General features: G+C 46.2%; 1 protein-coding gene across 1 annotated transcript in view; it reads right to left on the bottom strand.

The window, feature by feature from the left end:
- LOC144829057 (uncharacterized) overlaps positions 1-19,462 on the bottom strand; it is a 419,215-nt gene that overhangs the window by 235,595 nt on the left and 164,158 nt on the right. Inside the window, exon 3 of the mRNA XM_078687804.1 lies at positions 1,204-1,317. Coding sequence (XP_078543930.1) covers positions 1,204-1,317 — 114 coding nt within the window. The remainder of the gene's footprint in view (positions 1-1,203; positions 1,318-19,462) is intronic.

Raw genomic sequence — 19,462 nt, 5'->3', positions numbered from 1 at the left:
ATTTCTGTATGCAGATTTTCGATTTCGGAACGGGTCTTGGGACTTCAGACGATCCAGGGCAGCTAAACTTGGTGCCTTTTTGAATGCCTCACTGTTCCCTTTCATTTTTTTGGTTAGTGCACTAAGTCTGAGTCTCCCTCTGGCAGTGAAAAGGGCATATACAATATTTAGTATTTTTGTGAGCCCTTACCTGTTGTTTTCTGCACAGTTGTGCAGCACTTATTTTTGTTACTAACTTCCCAGGAGCCAGGATTAGATTGAGATTTTGTGTTTATTTAACATTATCGTTATCTGTGGAGTTTGTTTTTGCCAATATTCCCTGTTTATTCTGTTCTTATGCAGTTAATAGGAAATTCTGGATTATTTCCTATGAAGTAATAGTATCTCTGGCTTGTTTAACTACCTTTGTTGCATCACATGGGTGAGTGAACCATGGCTGATTGGAGGCAAAGGATTCATGGTTGCATCTCTGCGCATTCTGATATATCGAAATCTTACTTACTGCTTTTTCTTGTGTTTAATCTTGAAATGGCGTAGCAACATTGGACGCACATCCAGAAACGTGAGGGATTATGTCGTGTGCCACACCGGGAGCCATATTTTCCCGGTGGGTATTCCTCTCTCCCTATTTTCTTTCCCCCTTTTCCTTAAGGGTTGGTCACCCGCACCTGTTGAAATTTTGGGTATTGAGGGCTAACCGGAAGGGGAAAGGTAGGACTATCTCTGTTCCCACTGTACCTGGATTTTAGGTGAGTGGAATTTTGACATAGAAGGCTGACCTACGGGGCAGGAATTCTGGTCCTACGTCTTTTCAGGCCTGAGCCTGCCCGAGCAGGCAATCATCTTGTAATTTACCAAGGTGATCTGGTGATAAAAAGTCCTGGTGGCAGCAATCAGTAAAGCAAGGGGTCCTGCCCACTACTATTGTGATGAGGTTACTAGGTGCAGTCCTATGGGGCTGGAATGATGAGGTGGCTGCTAACATGCAGTTGGATGCCAAGCCGGTTGCATTTGGAGAAAAGCTGCATTAAATATTATTCAAGTCAATGGATAACAGTAAAATTGATAATACAAAAAAAACTTCTCACAGTGAAAACATTGTAGTACATAATCACAGAGCAGTCCCTGGCTCGTTTAATCGCTTGCTATACCCACACTGCCTCACAAGCACTGCATTACAATCAATGTGAGAATAAAACTTACTGTCTGTCCCACAGAAAAAGCCAGCCAATGTTTAATAGATTTGCCAAAATCCAAAGCTCAAAGAATATTGCTGGATGAATGCTGGGTGTACAATATGTGTAATCCACGCCAGTCCTGTAAAAATAATACATTACAAGTTATTCACTTGAAAAGTGCAAACGTAGCAATCTCCTCCTATGCAAAAATAGACTCTTCAAATATTTGGTAAATCTGATAATAAATAATACATTTTGGATGAAAATCTCTAATATATGGATTCCAAATATTCAAAGAAAAACCATAAATGCATAGTGGGTTAGAAGACAAAAATACCCAGAAGGCAGGTAACAATATACTTTTACAATGTTTCATTCTTTAGCATAAGTATTTTTATAAAGGTTAACATTAATGCTTAAAGAGTGGTGTGTTTGACAATTGCTTATGGTTCAACCTAACTGCATCCCTTACCAAGGATATTACTTCAGGGTCAATGTTCTGGTCGTTATATTTGGTGTGCTTAAAGTGTAGCGGTTTCCACCTTAACCCCTTCACCGAGGCGTGAATTCCACTGCGGTGCGAGGGGGGCGGGGTTGGGCGTAGCTCTGCGGTACTCATGACGGCTCCTGGCCATCATAAATCACGGTGGGCGTGTGCTCATGACGGCTGGGAGCCGCCAGAACTCCGCCCACTGATTAATTCTCCCGCACAGGTGGAGAATTAACAGCGCATGGGCGGAGCGGAAACGTTCTGACGGTTCCCGGCCGTCATGAACACACGCCTACCGGGACTCATGACGGCCGGGAGCCGTCATGAGCACCAAAAAGGTTAAACTGTTTGAAGTGAAATGAGTCCATCAACTGGGCCAATACTTGTAGCTTGATCCAAAATATTTTGATAAAGCGATATCCCATTATAATGCTTTACTCACTTCCTACAATACATATAACAAAAACATTCATGAGGGCAGTGTAGCTAACAGTGGTTCAGGGCCTGATTTATAGTTTGGAGGATGGATTACTCCATCACAAACGTGATAGATATCCCATCTGCTTTATTACAAGTGCCATAGATAAAAACAAGCTACACATGATATCTATTACGTAAACTCGAAATCAGGCCATCACCTAATTTTGAACACTCCTGCCCTGGTGGGCTTCTGTCTATGCTCTAATTTTATTCACAAGAAGAACAGACGCTAACTTCTTTTAAGAACCATAGTTGAGACAATTCGATTAATAGAATGGGTCTGATCTATGGTGCTTAAATATTGCAATTATGTGCCTTTGGTTTGAATAATTTGGAGAAGTTAGCGTTTGTTCTTCTTGTAAGTTTTCTTCACTGGGTTCTTCTACGCATTTATATTTCAGGGACCCTCTTTTGCTCTCGATATGCTCTGAGTTACGACAATAACAAACAATTGTGACCTCTAACAGAACTAAATCCTAAACACAACTCAAAAGGTTGAGCCTAAACTAAATGGTGCCATAAATAAACAGCTCAATGGCTTTAGGGGCATGGAGATACCAACGATGCTCATAAAATGTTTCTAGACTAATTTTTTATTTGTGTTTAGAGATCACTATTGTTTATTCATGTCGTAACTCAGAGCATTGACAGAAGCCCAGCAGGCAAGGGTGTTCAAGAGCACATGTTGTAATACGATTTATGGTATCATTGAATGCTAGGACTTAAACCCCTAACATTTTGGAGGCGTCTGTGGTGTAGCCCAGATCTTATAAACTATAGAGAGGAGCTGCAGGAATTCTTGGAGCTACGGAATGCCAAGAGGATCCCGTGGTTGATTTATGTCAAGAGAATGCTAGAGGAGATGGGCTACCCGGAACTTTGGACGGATCCTTTAAATACCTGTCTAAAGACTCCAAAAAAGGCACTTGTGAGAGCATACCAAGAATTGATGCTCACAAAAGCTATCGACGCCACTCGTGAGGGATCCCTGACACATTTGTTCCTAAAAGTGAAAGACTCCTACTGTCTCGAAAGTACTCTAGACGCTATGTCTCCCATATTAACGAGGAAATTATTTTTACAATGGAGATACGGAAGCCTCCCTTTAGCTTCATTTACAGCGTCCTGGTCATGCCGCTCCACCACAGAAACATGCCCAGTGTGTGCTCATCCGAAGGAGGACGACGTTCACGTTGTCTTCTTCTGCAAGGGCTATGAGAGGAGCAGGAAATACTGGTTAGTTCCACTACTTAGGAATTTGGGTTTTAGATCCTTTCAACCTGCTTACAGAGTTTTAAAGACAGACCTCTCCCCCACTGTAGTCTTTGCCCTCTCGAAATTTTTAACCTCCATGTGGTTCACTCGAAGCCGTTGGGTCAAAAGACTTGTATCAAAAGACTCTTTGAAAGTTATATACTGTTTTCGCAGCACCCCTTGTTTTAAAATGTTTTATACCGGATCACATTGTGTTTAATTCGTTTTTAATTGTGTACAAATGTTATGTATCTTTTATGATCTGTGATCGAAATAAAGACTTTTTGGAATTGGAATTGGAATGCTTTTCTATGAGGAAGACGTGGAATGAATTTGCACATAGCAGTGTATGCCCATTAGGGCAGAATTAATTTGTACATAGTAATGTTTGCCCATTAGGGCTTAAATATCATATGAAATATGTATATTTTCTTAACAAATACAGATTACGTGTAAATTAATTTTTCCACATAATTTGTGCTATATATAATTATGTGTTTATTTATTTGTGTATAAATACTGTAAATGCACTATAGCATGCAGACATGCCGATATTCATAAATGTATATTCATTTTCATTTTAAATGTGGTTGGTTGTTGGGTATGTGCACTCTTTATAAGAAAAAGGTATAGTATTTCTTTTGTGTTGAGCATGTCGGTACGTGGTTACATAAACAACACAAACAAAATCGCACTCACAATGTGAACAATACCGAATGAATGACCGATACACGTTATTGTGATTATGCAACAAATTGATTTTATTTATGCAACCCTTGCTGCATATGAGCATTTTTTTGTAAATTGGTGAATAATTACATGGAGGTGCTGGCGCTGGATACCGATGCGCCCCATCGATTTGGAGCAACCTGTCAGCCAGCGGGAGCCTGTAGTATATATATATATGTATATGCAAGGCTTTAAGTGGGCCGGGTCCTGGAGGTGCTCAGCACTGGCAGTTCTAAAAAGCAGGTGCTGAGACGGGTCCCTAGCGGGCTCTCCATTTTTGCCCTCAGCATCAGCATGACATTTTTTTTAACTCTGCAGCAGTGCCACCCTTCACTGCCTTTGATGTAACTTCAAAGAGACTCGTTATAGTACTTCCACAATCTCATCATTTCAGAACGAAGCATTTTCAGTATTATATACAACAACCCATAGTTGTTGCTCATTTGTCTTATGCAACTAACACCAATTTACAAAACCAATAGTTCTGGCAATGTAGGTGTAATGTTACATGTTGTATTATATACCTGGGAGCAATGTCAGAAGCAGCAAAATACCAGCCGCGCGGCACACTATGCTAAACACAGATTTTTAGCTTAGGTTCTTTTAAGCCATGATCGGACACGCCTCTTTTAGAGACCCCCCAGTTTTTTCATCCCACTTAAAGCCCTGTAGATAGATAGATAGATAGATAGATAGATAGATAGATAGATAGATAGATAGATAGATAGATAGATAGGGAAATAGTAGGACAAAGCTTAAATACATTAAAAATAGATTACATTGAAAAGAAAAAAAACAGAAATATAAAATATCCGAAACTTGAATAATTATAAGCAAATAATGTATAATATTAATAATATTATTGATAAGAAAATTTCAAATGAAAAATAAAAGTGAACAAGGAAAAAGGAGAAAATGTAATAATAAAGAAAATAAAAGGCATCTGGAAAGGAGAATATATCCTTATATAGTGCAGTAATCTTGCAGAAATTAAAAGAGGGCATAAGTGGTGTACTTGTTTACAAGAAAAGCGTGAGATGGGAGCTCTGCCTCACCAAAAGATTAAGACAGGTATTTAAAAAGAAAAGAAAAGAAAAAGGAACGGGGTAGTGGGAGGATTACCCCCAGCAGGCAATCCAGAAGAAAAGCACCTTGATTTAACAAGCATTGTCAAAAACCAATAGGTTTGACCTTTCACACGGCTCTAGTACTTCAAGTCATTGCAAGAGGCCCCTTTTGAATCAGAGCAAAAGCTTAAAGTCTTTTACAAGGCTGGAGTCCTTAAAAACTTGACTAGATGTTCCTCTCGAGTCAGATGCAACTGCTCCAAGGGCCTTCAACCAGGATCGGCTTTAGGGCGGTGCGACCGGTGCCATTGCACTGTGTGCCAAACTGAGGGGGCGCAATTAGCATTGTACTCAAAATTAGCGCCATTGTCTTCCTCATTTCCACATCTTGTGGAAATAAAAGACAGACAACGGTGCTCACGTGTTACCTGATGGTTGTAATCGGCCGAGAGCTGTGACTTGATTGAGGCTATATTCAGCTGCAGGACATGAAGCCTGCACTACTGCTGCAACAACTTGTGTAAAGTGCACCTCCTCCAGTCTATTGAACCACCCCGCCACTCCTCCAGGTGTCCTCTCAGCATCCCGCAACACAGTGTCTTCTTAGCAGCCACATTATGGTGCAGTATGTGTATTTTAAAGCAACATTCATTAGTGAAGCATTAAGCTATTTGATATATGCTTAAAAAAAGATAAAGCTTTAACTTAAACATGCAGTTTAAAGTGACATGGGTTGTGCCAAGTGCATCGTGCTACAATAAACACTCCATGACCCATGAATAGTGTGAAAGGCCAATTTATTAGGACATGGGTGCAGCACAGAAACCGCGATGCTGAACATCATAGACGACATTCACGGTTCTCTTGACGTTGACAAGTGCTGCCTCCTCATACTCCTTGATCTATCCGCAGCTTTCGACACGGTGGACCATAAGCTCCTCATCAAGACTCTGCAAGCAAGAGCTGGCCTCGGCGAGGTAGTTCTTGATTGGTTTTCCTCCTTTCTACACAACCGCTCGCAAATAATAAAAATGAAGGACTTCACCTCCGAAACCCAGCAAGTCAACAAGGGTGTCCCCCAAGGATCAGTACTTTCTCCTCAGCTTTTCAACATCTATATCGAACCGCTCGCCAAACTACTCAGGAATGCCAATATCAACTTCCACCTCTACGCGGATGACACGCAGATCTACCTGGAAACCTCTTCACTTAACGACATCCACAGACTAAATGCTGTCTTAAACGATGTTCAAGATTGGCTGACAAAGAATCACCTGAAACTCAATCCCGACAAGACCGAAACTCTTCTCATCTCAAACAAAGAAGACAATCCTCAAATCATTGAGTGGCTGAAGTCGATCGATGCTCTTAAAGGTTCTCTCACGCTAGCTGATTCCGTTAAATCTCTGGGTTTCACCCTAGACCCCAAACTAACCTTGACAAACCACATTAAGAACTCGGCAAAAAGTGCTTTCTTTAACCTCAGACTTCTGAACAAAATCAAACCTTTCATTCCAAACAAGGACCTTAAACTAGCCACGTAATCTCTAGTTCTATCTAGACTGGACTATGGGAACTCAATCCTAACAGGCATCCCTAAATCGCACTTGACTCCATTAAAAACAACACTACATGCGGCAGCAAGAATGATCACAGGATGCAAAAAATCTGACCACATCTCCCCAGCACTCAAAGAACTTGAACGGCTCCCGGTGGAAATGCGTAGCACCTTCAGAACGGCCTGCCTAACCCACAAGGCCCTCCACACCGGAAAACCAGAATACTTGGCAAACAAGCTCACAAATTGCTGGCCAAAGTAGAAATTTGAGAAGCTCTAACTCCCTGTTGCTCATCCTACCAAAAACCAGAAAGAAGAAAACTGCGGACTGCTCCGTCGCTGGAAATGCCCCCAAAATATGGAACTCTATCCCCCCGCATATCAGAACCATACCGTCCTATGCTGAATTCAAGAACCAACTTAAATCCTTGTTCCTCATCCGTTCCCTAGGTCCTGGGTAACTAGGACCACCCCCAGAACTATGTGTTATCTCTGTATCTTATTACTAATAAGTCCTACTGTTACGAACTTTTCCTCCTCCATAATTGTCTTTCGATGATCGCCTTTATTTGTTACGTGTCTTTTTGTTCACCTTTTCATTCCTCTTACTGTAAAGCGCTCTGCTACCTTCGGGTCTTGTTAGCGCTATAGAAAACTTCTAAATAAAATAAATAAATAAAATAAATAATCAATAACTTTATTATCCACTAACATCAACATATAACTAAAACAAACAAAAACTCAAACATCCTGCGTCCAATCGCTTCTCACAGCAAATTTCAACCCCAACAGTCCTTTCTCATTCCATCCTTTCCCGACAAGGTACCACCCCCGTTTTTTACTCCTGCCTCCCGTTCTACCCCGAGAGTGTGTAAGAGCCTGCATGTGGCTTTTCATCCCCCAAGACTTCTGAAACGCTCGCTAAATCTGCAACCCGTCCTAATTTTGGCATACGACAAACTGTAACCTTAGACAAATCCCCCACTTCTTTGACCCCCTCACAATGTAGGGTGGGTGGGTGGACAAAATATCTCTTCTACCCACTAGCCCCTACCGCAGTGATGCACAGGGTCCGGAAGAGGCCGTTTACGCCTCTCTGGACCCTTATATGTAAATTAGCTGACCTGCCCCTTCCCCCCTGAGCAGCCTATCCCCGCCAATGTCCTGTGGGCACAAATTCCCCTGGGGAAAGACTAGTCTGTGCCTTTCTTTCCCTGGGGGTCGTCTGTGGACCAGTAAGTAATACCTTGGGCCCTGGCACTTACCTTTTTACAGATTAAATACTGTAGCTAGCTCATCCCAATTTAGAACTTTTAAGGACGTTTAAAAAAAATAAAAAAAATTATTACCAATTTTGTTTCAAAAATGCACAGAAACAGTGGGCACCAGCAAGTTACATAAGCATTCCCCCAGAAATAACCGCAACATATTTCAGCCATATCCGAGAAGGGTGTGACCATGGTTCGAGGGATCAGTGTAATGTAGTCGATTATCCATCCCAACCAATAATATACCCAATCATGCACTATCATTACGAATCCGAGAGCATGAGTCCATTATGTCGAAGCCAGGGTGTCCATATTCTCCAAAACTTTTTGGGCCAGCCCCGAGCTGCGTATATCATCTTCTCACCTAACATGTACATGTCCATGCTTTTCTTCCATTCGACAAGGGATGGTCCTACCGTGGCCCCCCACAACCATGCTATGTATCGTTTCGCAACCACCAGCCCCAGTTGCACCAATACCATTCCGGGTTTAGGGAGGTCTATATCTGTAGCGACCCCCAACAGAACAAACAAGGGAGTAAATGGGATCTCAACCCCCAGGACTTCCCCCATCTCCCATACCGTATGATAGAAGGTACCCTCCATCCTTGAACAACGTTTACATGTAGGTGTTTCAGCCCTTCCAATGCGGTGAAGTCGTGCCCTATCATAATATGCCCTATGTAAGTACTTATATTAGATAAGCCTGAGGTGCGATCTGATAGCAACCTCTCGAGGATGCATTAGGGCCATCTCCCAGTCTAGGTCATCCATGTCCCTCAGCTCCGATTCCCACTTAGCTCTCAGTTTCCGAAGCGTGACAGGCTTGTTATTTATGAGTGTCCTGTAGGTCCACGAGACCGCCTTTTCAGCTATCTCCCCCATCAGGAGCCTCCCTTCCAAGGGTGCGTATTCAGGAAGGTCAACCGTGGCTAGGCCTTGTGCCCGCCAGGCATGTTGCAACTGCAAATACTTGTATTGCTGGGTCGGGTTCATATTGTATATCTCTTGCAAACGTGCAAAAGTAATCAATTCTTTGCGATACAGTATATCTTTGAGTTGTGAGATTCCCAGCAGATCCCAGCCCCTAAAGCCTTTCAATTTCCCAAGTTCTGGCAAACGATTTCCCACCCATAGTGGGGTTTCCCCTGTAACTCGGCTATCCTAGTGAATCAGCCGCTCCGCTTGTTTCCATGCAGTCAACACGATCCGCGTCGCTGTGAGTAATTGGTTGACTCCCTTCCACCCGTATATGTAGTGCGTGTACTGGAGGTCACTGAATTGTGCCAGCTCCAGTTCATATGTGGGATGGTCTCTCTCTACATGTCCCCAGTCATTTACCATTCCCTGGGGTCTACCGTCCCAAAGAAAGGTTCGCAACACCTCCTCAATTCTTTTAAACACTTCTGCAGGTATGACATGGTATGTGTTTTGTAGTACATAGAGGGATTTGGGGAGCACTATCATCTTTTTTTTGTGTGTCTTTCCTAATCTTTATTGGGAACTTGAAATTGCAACATGTGAATAAACAGTAATTGATAACATATAAACAACAGGAAAAAGAATAGGCAATTTTTAAAAGATGAATGATTAAGGGGTGCATAAGAAAAGTTTGTAATATTTGCCTTTCACAAAGGTTGCAAAGGTTCCTAGTTTTCCTTCACCAGCTTTAAAAAGTGTCCTCAGCACAACAAGATACTTCCACACTAACTGAAGGCATCTCAGCCCAAAAAGGCCATTGGAGTGCAATGCAGGTTATTTGCGAATTTGTGACTTAATGACATTTAGGGAAATGTATGCAATATTTGTCTTTGCACATTTACATTTTACTGGGCCTTTCCATGCAGTGGGGCCTTTCGGCCGCCAAGAACATGTAACCCCTACTTATGAGTGACATGAAGGAATTGGAGATAATTATTGCCCCTGATTAAATCTGATACCCCAGGGTTGGGTATTTATTGGGTGTGTTAATTATCACACTTCGGCATTTCGTCCAAGGGTAAGAAGCACTACACAATTGCAAGTCAAATTAACGCCCATAATGAGTTTGGCCATTCAAAATGGATTATAGAAGCACATTTTTGTGCTTTCTTTATCAAAATGTACGTTAAATGTTTTACAAGCCCCTTTTCAACCATTAAACAAAAAGTGCATACAAATGAAATTTTTATAGAAACGAAATTGATAATCAAACAAAAAAAACTAGGTTAAAATAAAGCTTTCAGGCACATAGTGATGTTTTTTACATATGGCACTTGAAATGCATTTTAAAGCCTTTCAGCCCCCATTGTTACATATTAACCAAACATAGGGCCCCATCACGATGTCAGTCTGATCACCGTTCCTGCCCACAGTCTGATCACTGTGGGCAGGAACTGTCCGACAATGAGTCGGCGGTCCCGTCCACCCTATTATGATACGACCACTGTGCAGGCAGCCACAAAAGGCTTTTTTATAGTAAGGCTTGTGTTGCAGCACAGGAAAAGAATGTGGGCACATCAATGCACAGTGCGTCAGATGTGTAGGGGGCACTACGTGTGCCACCCAGGCCAATAATCAGTGGCCCACAGGAGATGGCCCTGCTTCGGGCCCACAAAGACTCTTTCCATCTGCCTACAGGCAGTCGTAGAGAGATACCCTAATCCCTACGGTGGTGCCTGCGCAGGCAACATCTCCATTGTAGGGATTAGAGTCTGGCCACTGCCCGAAGCCTGTCCCTCCGACATAATCGCTCCGACCACAGGTATTGTAGCCTGTCCTCCGACTGCCATCGCAGTGCCCGACAATGAGTCAGTGATCCCGTCCACCCAATTAGGATGAGGCTGCTGTGCTGGTGGTCATAAAGTGCCTTCCTCCACTGCGACCCGCGCTGCACCCCAGGAAAAGGGCCACAGCACAAGCCACAGCAGAAAAAAGCACTTCGTACACATCCATGCACCGCGTACCAGGCACCATGTGGTGACTGTCACATGGTGCATTGACGTGTGGGGGGCACTACATGTGCAGTGGCCGATGGGTGACCGTGGCCCTACTACGGGCCCCCAAAGTCTGTTTCCCACTGCTATTTCATGCCGGTCGGACCACTATGAAAAAGGCAATCAGAAAGGGACATCCCGATCCCTATGGCAATGCCTGCACAGGGACTGTCTCCATCGAAGGGACAGATTTCCGCCTGCTGCCCGAGGCGATCTTGGATCGTGCCGGAGGTGGTGGTCTTTTCCCCCTGTCAGTGGCGGTCTCACCTACATCGCAATTAGGCCCATTGTTTGGAAACTGTGTTCTGGTTCATTCTAAAGAAGGCCTTAGGTCTTCCTTTTCTTTACACTAAGTAATGGTCTCTTCTGTCTCACACTGTCCCTTATGGGGGCGACAACTCGCTGCACTTGGAACCACCTAAGCCTGAATAACACTCTATCTTGTATTCATAGCGAATGTGCCCACCTTTTGCGACATAACATATTCGTGAGATAAATCCAGTAGACACACGGTCTAGTTGTATTTTACATTCTCCAGTGTTGCGGGACCAGAACCAGTCCTGGTCATACACGATCAGCTTCATCTCCAGATAACTAAAGAGGCTAACCGTACCAAAGTGCATTCTGTAATACCATCGGGGGGTTTTATTGTTGTCAATTGTTGAGGTACGTTGGCCAGATTTACCCGTTACATATATTATTATTTTAAAAAATATATAAATTAAAAAAAAATAAAGGCGTTATACATCCACATTTGCAGCACAATATAGAGCAGGTTACAAGTCTCACGTTAAGACAACTACTTGCAATCTGTCAAACCAAGGGATGGTCCAAGACTGGGTAATGTAAGCAAGGTACATCACAACTACCATAATAAACATTGCATATGTGGACCAAGATCTAAGGCAATACCAAAGCAAGCCCCCCCTTTAAATATTGAAAAGAAAAAGAAAAACATAAAACAGACCCCATTGCAATCCTAGTACAATAACGATAAACAGTTCAATCCCAATACTATCCAAGTGCCTGAATCCAAGTCTAGAAGTGCTCCAGTGTCACTGAGAAGGTCCCACCTCCAACATCTCACTCCGCACTCCCCTCAGAATGCGCAAGCAAATATAGGCGCAGTGGCTCCCAGATGTCTCTCGGCCGGGACCGCTGGGGCAGCTCCTCGGCATACACAGTCAAGGTATCTCTGCAATACACCAAATCAGCTAGCCGGGGCGCCTCCCTCTCCCCCATGCCATCGCCACCCTCCTTGCAGCCATGAGCAGCGCCAAATGTACCAGCCTGCCATTCATACCTTTGATGTGTGGGACACAGCAAAGAAGGCACACCAGCGGCGTACAGGGGATGTCCACAGCAACCATCTCACTCAGGCTACTTACTACTGCCTCCCAGAAGTCAGCCACCGGCCGGCAGCTCCACGCCAGGTGCAGAAAATCCGCATCATCCTGACCACATCTATCACACCTTGCCGAGTCCCGCAGGCCATATTTATACAGGCGTGCCGGTGTATGATACGTCTGATGTAAATACTTGAAGTGAATAATTCTGAGGTTACCATTCACACTCAACGACCCGGTCAACCCACATACGTGCCACCAATTGTCTTCCGAGATGGCAACGTCCAGACACACATTCCACCTGGCCCAGCTGTTGTCGTTTCCTTCCACTGTTTCATCTTTAATTATCCTATACAATTTTGATAATAATCGTTTATTATTAGGCACTGTAAGAACGGCCTGCAGCGACTTCAGAACCAGGGGCTCCTCTGGGAAGGTGACATAGTGCTCCCGAGCTGCGCCTCTTAGTCTATGGATCGCGAAGCGAAACAAGAGTGACTGATTCGTCACGTGATCGAGGTCCCCTTGGTCCAAGAAGACACCACCCGGGTAGACGTCTCTAAGGTGAGTGATTCCCGCCTCTTTGAGCACCCTCATGGACGGGCCCTCGCCAGTAACCGACAGCCGCCCATGCCATTCCAAGCGCAGATCCGGCGCATACAGTGGTAACTTCCGCGCCAGCCGCCCAATGCGCTGCCATGCCGCTATCGTGGCATCGATTGAATTGATCTCCGATTTAGGAGTACCCCGCGAGGTATGTGTGACAATGCTGTGCAGTGGAACTGGAGCTGCATCACCCACCTCCACCGCGACATGGGGCATAAAATCATGCGGTCTGTACCAGTAGTATAGATACTGGGCCTGTGTGCTCAGATAATATACATAAAAATCTGGGGCCGCGAAACCCCCGTCTTCGTACCCCCGGGTAAGTATGAACCACTGAACTCTCGCACTCTTGCCTCCCCACACCAGTCGGAGCAGGTGTCCCCTGAGAGTCTGGAAGAAGGACAGATTTAGCACTATAGGCACATTTACAAATAAATACAAAAACCGGGGCAGTACCACCATTTATATGAGGGCTATACGGTCCGCCAGCGACAGCGGCAACAACAGCCAACGCTCAATCGTTTGCTCTAGGTTCGCGCAGGCCCTGCCGTAGTTCTCCCGGACAACAACTGCTGGATCACGATGCACCCACACCCCGAGATATTTGACAGGTTCCTCCGACCACACAAGCGGGTACTCCAGCTCATGACATCTGGTCCCCACCGTGAGCGGAATCATGAGCGACTTATCCCAATTGATCTGGAGTCCCGAAAGGCGTCCAAATCACACCAGCTCACGCAGCAACTGCATCAAGAAGCAAGACGGGTCACGCACAAACAGCACCATATCGTCTGCATATAAGGAGATTGAAACCAGGCGATGATTGAAATTTAGTGCCGTCTCTCTATGACGCTGTCGATTCACACACGCCAGCGGTTCCAGAACTATCGCAAAGAGCATGGGCGAGAGCGGGCAACCCTGCCGAGTGCCTCGCCTTATACATAATGGTTCAGACGTCAAGCCGCCAACCCTCACTCTTGCCGATGGCGCCGTGTATAGCACATTGATCCACGGCAGGAATAGAGGGGGGAATCCCAACCGGCCAAGAACATAGTGCATATATCGCCACTCCACAGAGTCGAATGCTTTGGCAGCGTCGAGCAACACTGCCGCGGCTTCCAATGAAGGCTCTAGCACATGAAACATGGAAAAGAGCATGCGCAAATTGTGCGAAATGGACCGCTCAGGAACAAAACCCGATTGATCCAGCAAGACCAGGCCATGCATCAGGGGTTGCAGCTTAGTAGTGATAATTTTCGCCAGGATCTTTGCATCAATGTTGATTAGTGACAGCGGGCGATAAGAGTCACAGCGCTCCGGGGGCTTGTCTTTTTTGAGCAACGTGACGATGAGTGCTTCCTGAAGGGACGGAGGGAGCATCCCAACCTCATGTGCCTGGGGAGCACTATCATCTTGTATAGCGCTGCCCTGCCTAGAAGGGTCAGCGGTAGGGATTTCCACCGTCCCACATCCTCGCGGAAGTCTTGCAGTACCCTGTAGAGATTGCGATCCAACCCCAAAGTCGTATTAGTCGTTACGTAAATGCCGAAGTATGTAAGACCCTCCCGCGTCACCTGGAGTTGGCCGGGGGATAGGTAGTGTGGTCATCACTCACGCCTGTCCGATACAGGCAAGATTTCCCCCAGTTAATCTTATATCCGGCCTGTGTGCCATAAAGTTCACAGCACCGCATAATATTTGGAATCGTGATATCTGGGTTGGTCACGTTAATAGTATGTCGTCTGCATATAATGATATGCGTTCGTCGGAGGCTAGCACTCCCTCCCTCTTAAAACCCGTTATGTCCGGGTGCTGTCGGATTGCGCACGCCAGTGGCTCCAGCACCAGAGCAAAGAGCAGCAGAGACAGCGGGCAGCCCTGGCGGCAGCTCCTGCCTACGGGAAATTCTCTTGATAGCACCACATTGACCCTGACTTTCGCCACGGGCCTGTCATACAAAACGGTGATGCATTGTCGGAACACCGTCCCGAAGCCAAATACCTCCAGGGCGGACATAAGAAAGGGCCAGTGGACGGTGTCAAACGCCTTCTCGGCGTCGAGGGACAAGATATAGTGTGGATCATGTCGCCTGTTCACCACTTCTAACCAATTGTGTATCTGTCTCTGATTAAGCCTCGTAGATCGTCGGGGCATGAAGCCTGAATGGTCTCTATGAATAAGGCGGAGATGACCTCAGCAAGTCTGTTCGCCAGCACCCTGGCCAGTATTTTGGTCTCTAAATTATTAGGGAGATGGGGCAATAGGAGCTACAGCACTCTGGAGGTCGATCTTTATTGGGAATTCCTGCTATCGTGGTTGCCCTCAAATCCCTGGGGAGGCTCCCAGTCTCGTGTATCTCTAAAAAGAGTTGAAGGAGATGTGGGCAAAAGAGTGCTGCATGTTGATTAAAGAATTCTGGGGGGAAGACCGTTCGGTCCAGGAGCTTTCCCCGTCTTCAGATGGCTTATGGCCAGCATGACCTCTTCCTTCGTGATCGCATTGTCCAGGGACAAGCTATCCTCATCATCTAATCTGGGGGGGCTGTATCATCTGTAAATAGGCGTGTATGTGAGTTGAATCAGCTAGAGGTCACGCTGCATAGAAGGCCTCGTAATAATCCGCAAAGGCGTTTGCTATGACAACTGAAGTATTATGTACCCACCCCTTCTCATCCTTTATCTGTGTCACCCACCTGCTGTCCAACTCTTTCCTGCTAAGCCAGGCCAGCAATCTACCCGTCTGATCGCCTGTGTCATACAATCTTCTATGTAGTGCCTGTATAGCTTGTTGGGCGTCCTTCCTAGCCAATGCAAGATACTCCTGCCTGAGAAGCTGCATCTGTCGCACTAGAGATGGGTCTTCTCCCCCCGAAGCTTCCTTTTCTAACTGCCGGAGTCTGGATTAAATGTTAGTTACCTCCTCGACATCTTTTTGGCGTTTGTGGGCAATTATGTTTTGCACCCGATCCCGAAGTACAGGTTTATATGCCTCCCAGAGCGTAACCGCCGAATCTACTGTCCCAACATTTTCTTTAAAATAAAGTTCAGTGTCTGTACAGAGTTCCTGTGCAATCTGTGGGTCTTTCAGGTCCCATGCATTTAGCCTCCAGTCCCCACGGCTGTCGTGTGCACGGGTACCCACAGTGAGTCACAGAGGAGAGTGGTCTGAAAGACCTCTGGCCAGGAGTTCAACCTCGTACCCCTCCCTCAGATCTCCCGCAGGGGCAAATATATAGTCTACTCTAGAGAAGACTGCATGTGCCCCGGTGTTAGGAATTGGGGTTAGTCCTATGTCAGTGACCATGGACCATCATCACATGACTTGGGCTACATGAATAAATGCGGGTCCTACCTTTATTTCGTTGCTCAATATTGCCATTGTTTGGACTCCGGTATCCTGCTCCCTTGTTTGCTGTGCTGTTGCTGAAGATTCCTGTTGCCTTGGGTTTTTTGTCCATTCCCCCCCTTGTTATTCTCTCACGGGCTCGTGTGAGATTCTGTTTTCTTGATTCGTCCTTCTTTCCCCTTGTAGTTAGTTAGCCCCCTTTCCCAGCCTATTTTCCTTCCCTTCTTGGTTTCGGTTCCTATTTTTCCCAGCGTTTGTTTGTTTATTTTTTATTCGTGAGCGGGGGCTCCCGTTCACTATTATTGGCCTTATCTCCCTGTGCCCGTTTTAGTTAACCGAGGAACGCTTCAGGTTGTTTAGCGTTCATTTCCTGGTTCTGGGCGTTTTCTTGGGCGCCTTCTACATCGTTGGCGCGGATGTGACGTTTTGGGTCACTCCGCTACGGGCTGTGGAAACAAACGCTGAAGAATCACGGAGACTCAGAGTGTCTCCTTCCTCTCTTTCTCTGTTAGCCCGTTTTCATGAATATACGAAGGGTTTTTTTTGTGTGCCTTAGCGGATTCATTGCTTCTGGCCTTATTTTTTCCCTTCATTGGTGCTTCGTTTATTTTGCACTTAAAACGAAGGACGCTGTGCATGAGTGCCCCTGACTGGCTTTTCAATCCATTGGAGTGTTTTTATTATTGGATTGTCCAGTTCCTTTACGAAGCTGAGCCTGCGCTTACCACTGGTAAGGAGGGGATGCATGTTGGGGTGGGACATGGTCACTGAGATAGAGGTATTGTAGAGTCTGTACAAACGGAGGTATTGTTTTTCCCTTGTTATCTCCAGGTGCAGAAGCGTGAAGGAGGGAGCCGTGTCCTATCGTTCTAAAGGGTGGGAGACTTGGTGTCTCGTCAATATACCACCCTCTTTTCGGGGTTCACTGGAACGCTCACAGTGTTATTTTCCTGTGGGTATTTAGTGGACAAGGGAAGGGGATTGGTACATGCTACGTTCCTGCAGTGCTTGGGCTGGGCGGGGTCCAACACCCGGAATAAAATGAGTAAGCCTTGACGTATGGGTGTTGCCTAAGCCATAAATCTGTCAGCGCTAGGGTGTCTGCGAAGCTTCGCAACAGGGTCTCTCCAGGGTCTCTTGACTGGATGGATGTGCGGTCAGCCGCCAAATCCATCACGTCATTGAAGTCGCCCCCAATAATATGCGCGTCAGAACCAGCCTCCAGCAAGACAGCAGCGAGTTTGTCTAGTGTTTGGCGTTGAAGTTTGGGCGGCGCATAGACACTAACAAACGTAACATGACGTCTGTTCCACATACCCCGGATCGCAACATAAATACCATTGGGATCTATCCAGGTGCGTTCCAGGTGGAAGGGGGGACTTTTCCTAATTAGGATTGCTACTCCCCGTGCTCCGGTGGAGAACCCCGCATGAGCCAATGTTTTGTACGCACCCCTACCCAGGAAACCACATTTGGTCCCTTTCAGGTGAGTCTCCTGTAGGAGGATAACATCTGGTTTCAGTCTCTTAAAGTAGGCAGCCACCAATCCCCTCTTAATCTTGTTCCCCATTCCATTCACGTTCCAGGAAAGGATGGAGTATTGTCCCATGTAAGGTGTGGCCATCAGTGTGATAAGAACATGACAGCCTGCCACCAAACCCGCACCCCTCCTCCTCCACGGCTCCCTGCGATGGTTGCAAATGTCTACTGTTGTGCCCGTGTGCCATGTCGTATCAACAAACCCCCAACTTCTCACACCCCCCTCCCCCCTCCCAAACCCCCCAACATCCATCTGACTATCCCAAGGGTCAACTGGACCAAGTGTGTCATGAACATATTGGCAAGGTCTGTCGCCCACCCCCTCCACCCCATAACTCAACTTGTGTTCAGCCCCCCAATCTGGGTACACAAACTAACAAATCCTCACTGCGTAGCCTCGGTGATCAAACCCAAAGCCCTCAGCCCCAGGGCCCATCAAGGCAAAGCAGAGAGGGAGGGGGAGAACAAAAAATCATAGAAAAAACAAAACAAAAAAAGGGGGATAAGCACAATAATCAACAAATACCACTTCCAGAAAGAGAGAAGGAGGAGAAGAACGGGAAAATAGAAAAAGGAGGGTGTGGGGGGTGGGGGGAGGAGGGAGGGAAATAAATAGACCAGAGAAATCAAGGAAGATCAACCAGGGGGGGGGGAGATATAGGAAGAGCAAGAGGGGAAAAGAAACCAGAAAACCAAATATAGAAAAAGTCTGGGAGAAGTATTCGGGCGGTGTGTAGAGCAAGGTCCAAGTCCAGGTTGCCTGGAGCTCCTACAGGCCAATCTCTATTCTATCGCATCATTGACCACGGACGGTGTCTGTGTGTCCAGAGTCATTTCACCAGCGGGCTCCCCCGTAGATTCCATCATCGTAATATTTTGCAGCAAAGGATGTTCGCCGTCAGAATCTGTGGTGATATCTTGATCTGTGTCGTCTTCCGAGCGTTGAGCAACAACATCTGTGGGTGGTGACTGGCTCACGGCAGTGCCTCGCCTCATGTTACCGTCGGGACGCCGTGTCCCTGTCTCTTTCTCTGTCAACCTTCCGCTCCGATATGACGTCGATCTGAGCGCCATGTTGGGTGTCGCATTCTTTTTTTTCCGGGTCCGCTTGCGTGGTCTAAGGGCTTCGGCAGTCTGCGACAGTGTTCCCCTGTGTTGTTGCGTGTCGTCAGGAGGTACTCTGGGCAGGGGACGTTCCCCTAGCCAGTGCCAGGGGTGTCAAAAAAGAAGGTTTTGTTCTGAAAGATGACTTCAAGTTTAGCCGGGAAGAGGAGCATGTATTGGATCTGCAGTTGGTGCAGCTTCACCTTAACAGAGTCAAACGTCTTCCACTGCTTCTGGACCTCCGTAGAGTAGTCTGGGAATACCATGATGCGTGCATTGTCCACTCGAACTTCACCTTTTTATCGAAACAGTCGGAGAACAGTGTCTCTATCTTGGTAGTTGAGGAACCGAGCAATCAAGGGACGGGGCGGTGCCCCAGGAAGAGGTCTGGCTCCAGGGATTCTGTGCGCCCTCTCAATGACAAAACAGGGTGAGAAGCAGGCCTCTAGGAAGGCACCGGGCAGCCACCCATGCAGGTAGGCACCCGCATCCGTCCCCTCCAATGCCTCCGGAAATCCTATGAA

This window comes from Lissotriton helveticus, chromosome 4_1 (assembly GCF_964261635.1).
Source record: "Lissotriton helveticus chromosome 4_1, aLisHel1.1, whole genome shotgun sequence".
NCBI classification, from domain to species: domain Eukaryota; kingdom Metazoa; phylum Chordata; class Amphibia; order Caudata; family Salamandridae; genus Lissotriton; species Lissotriton helveticus.
Note: the sequence above shows the minus strand (reverse complement) of the source record. Positions and strands in the feature narration are given on the sequence as shown.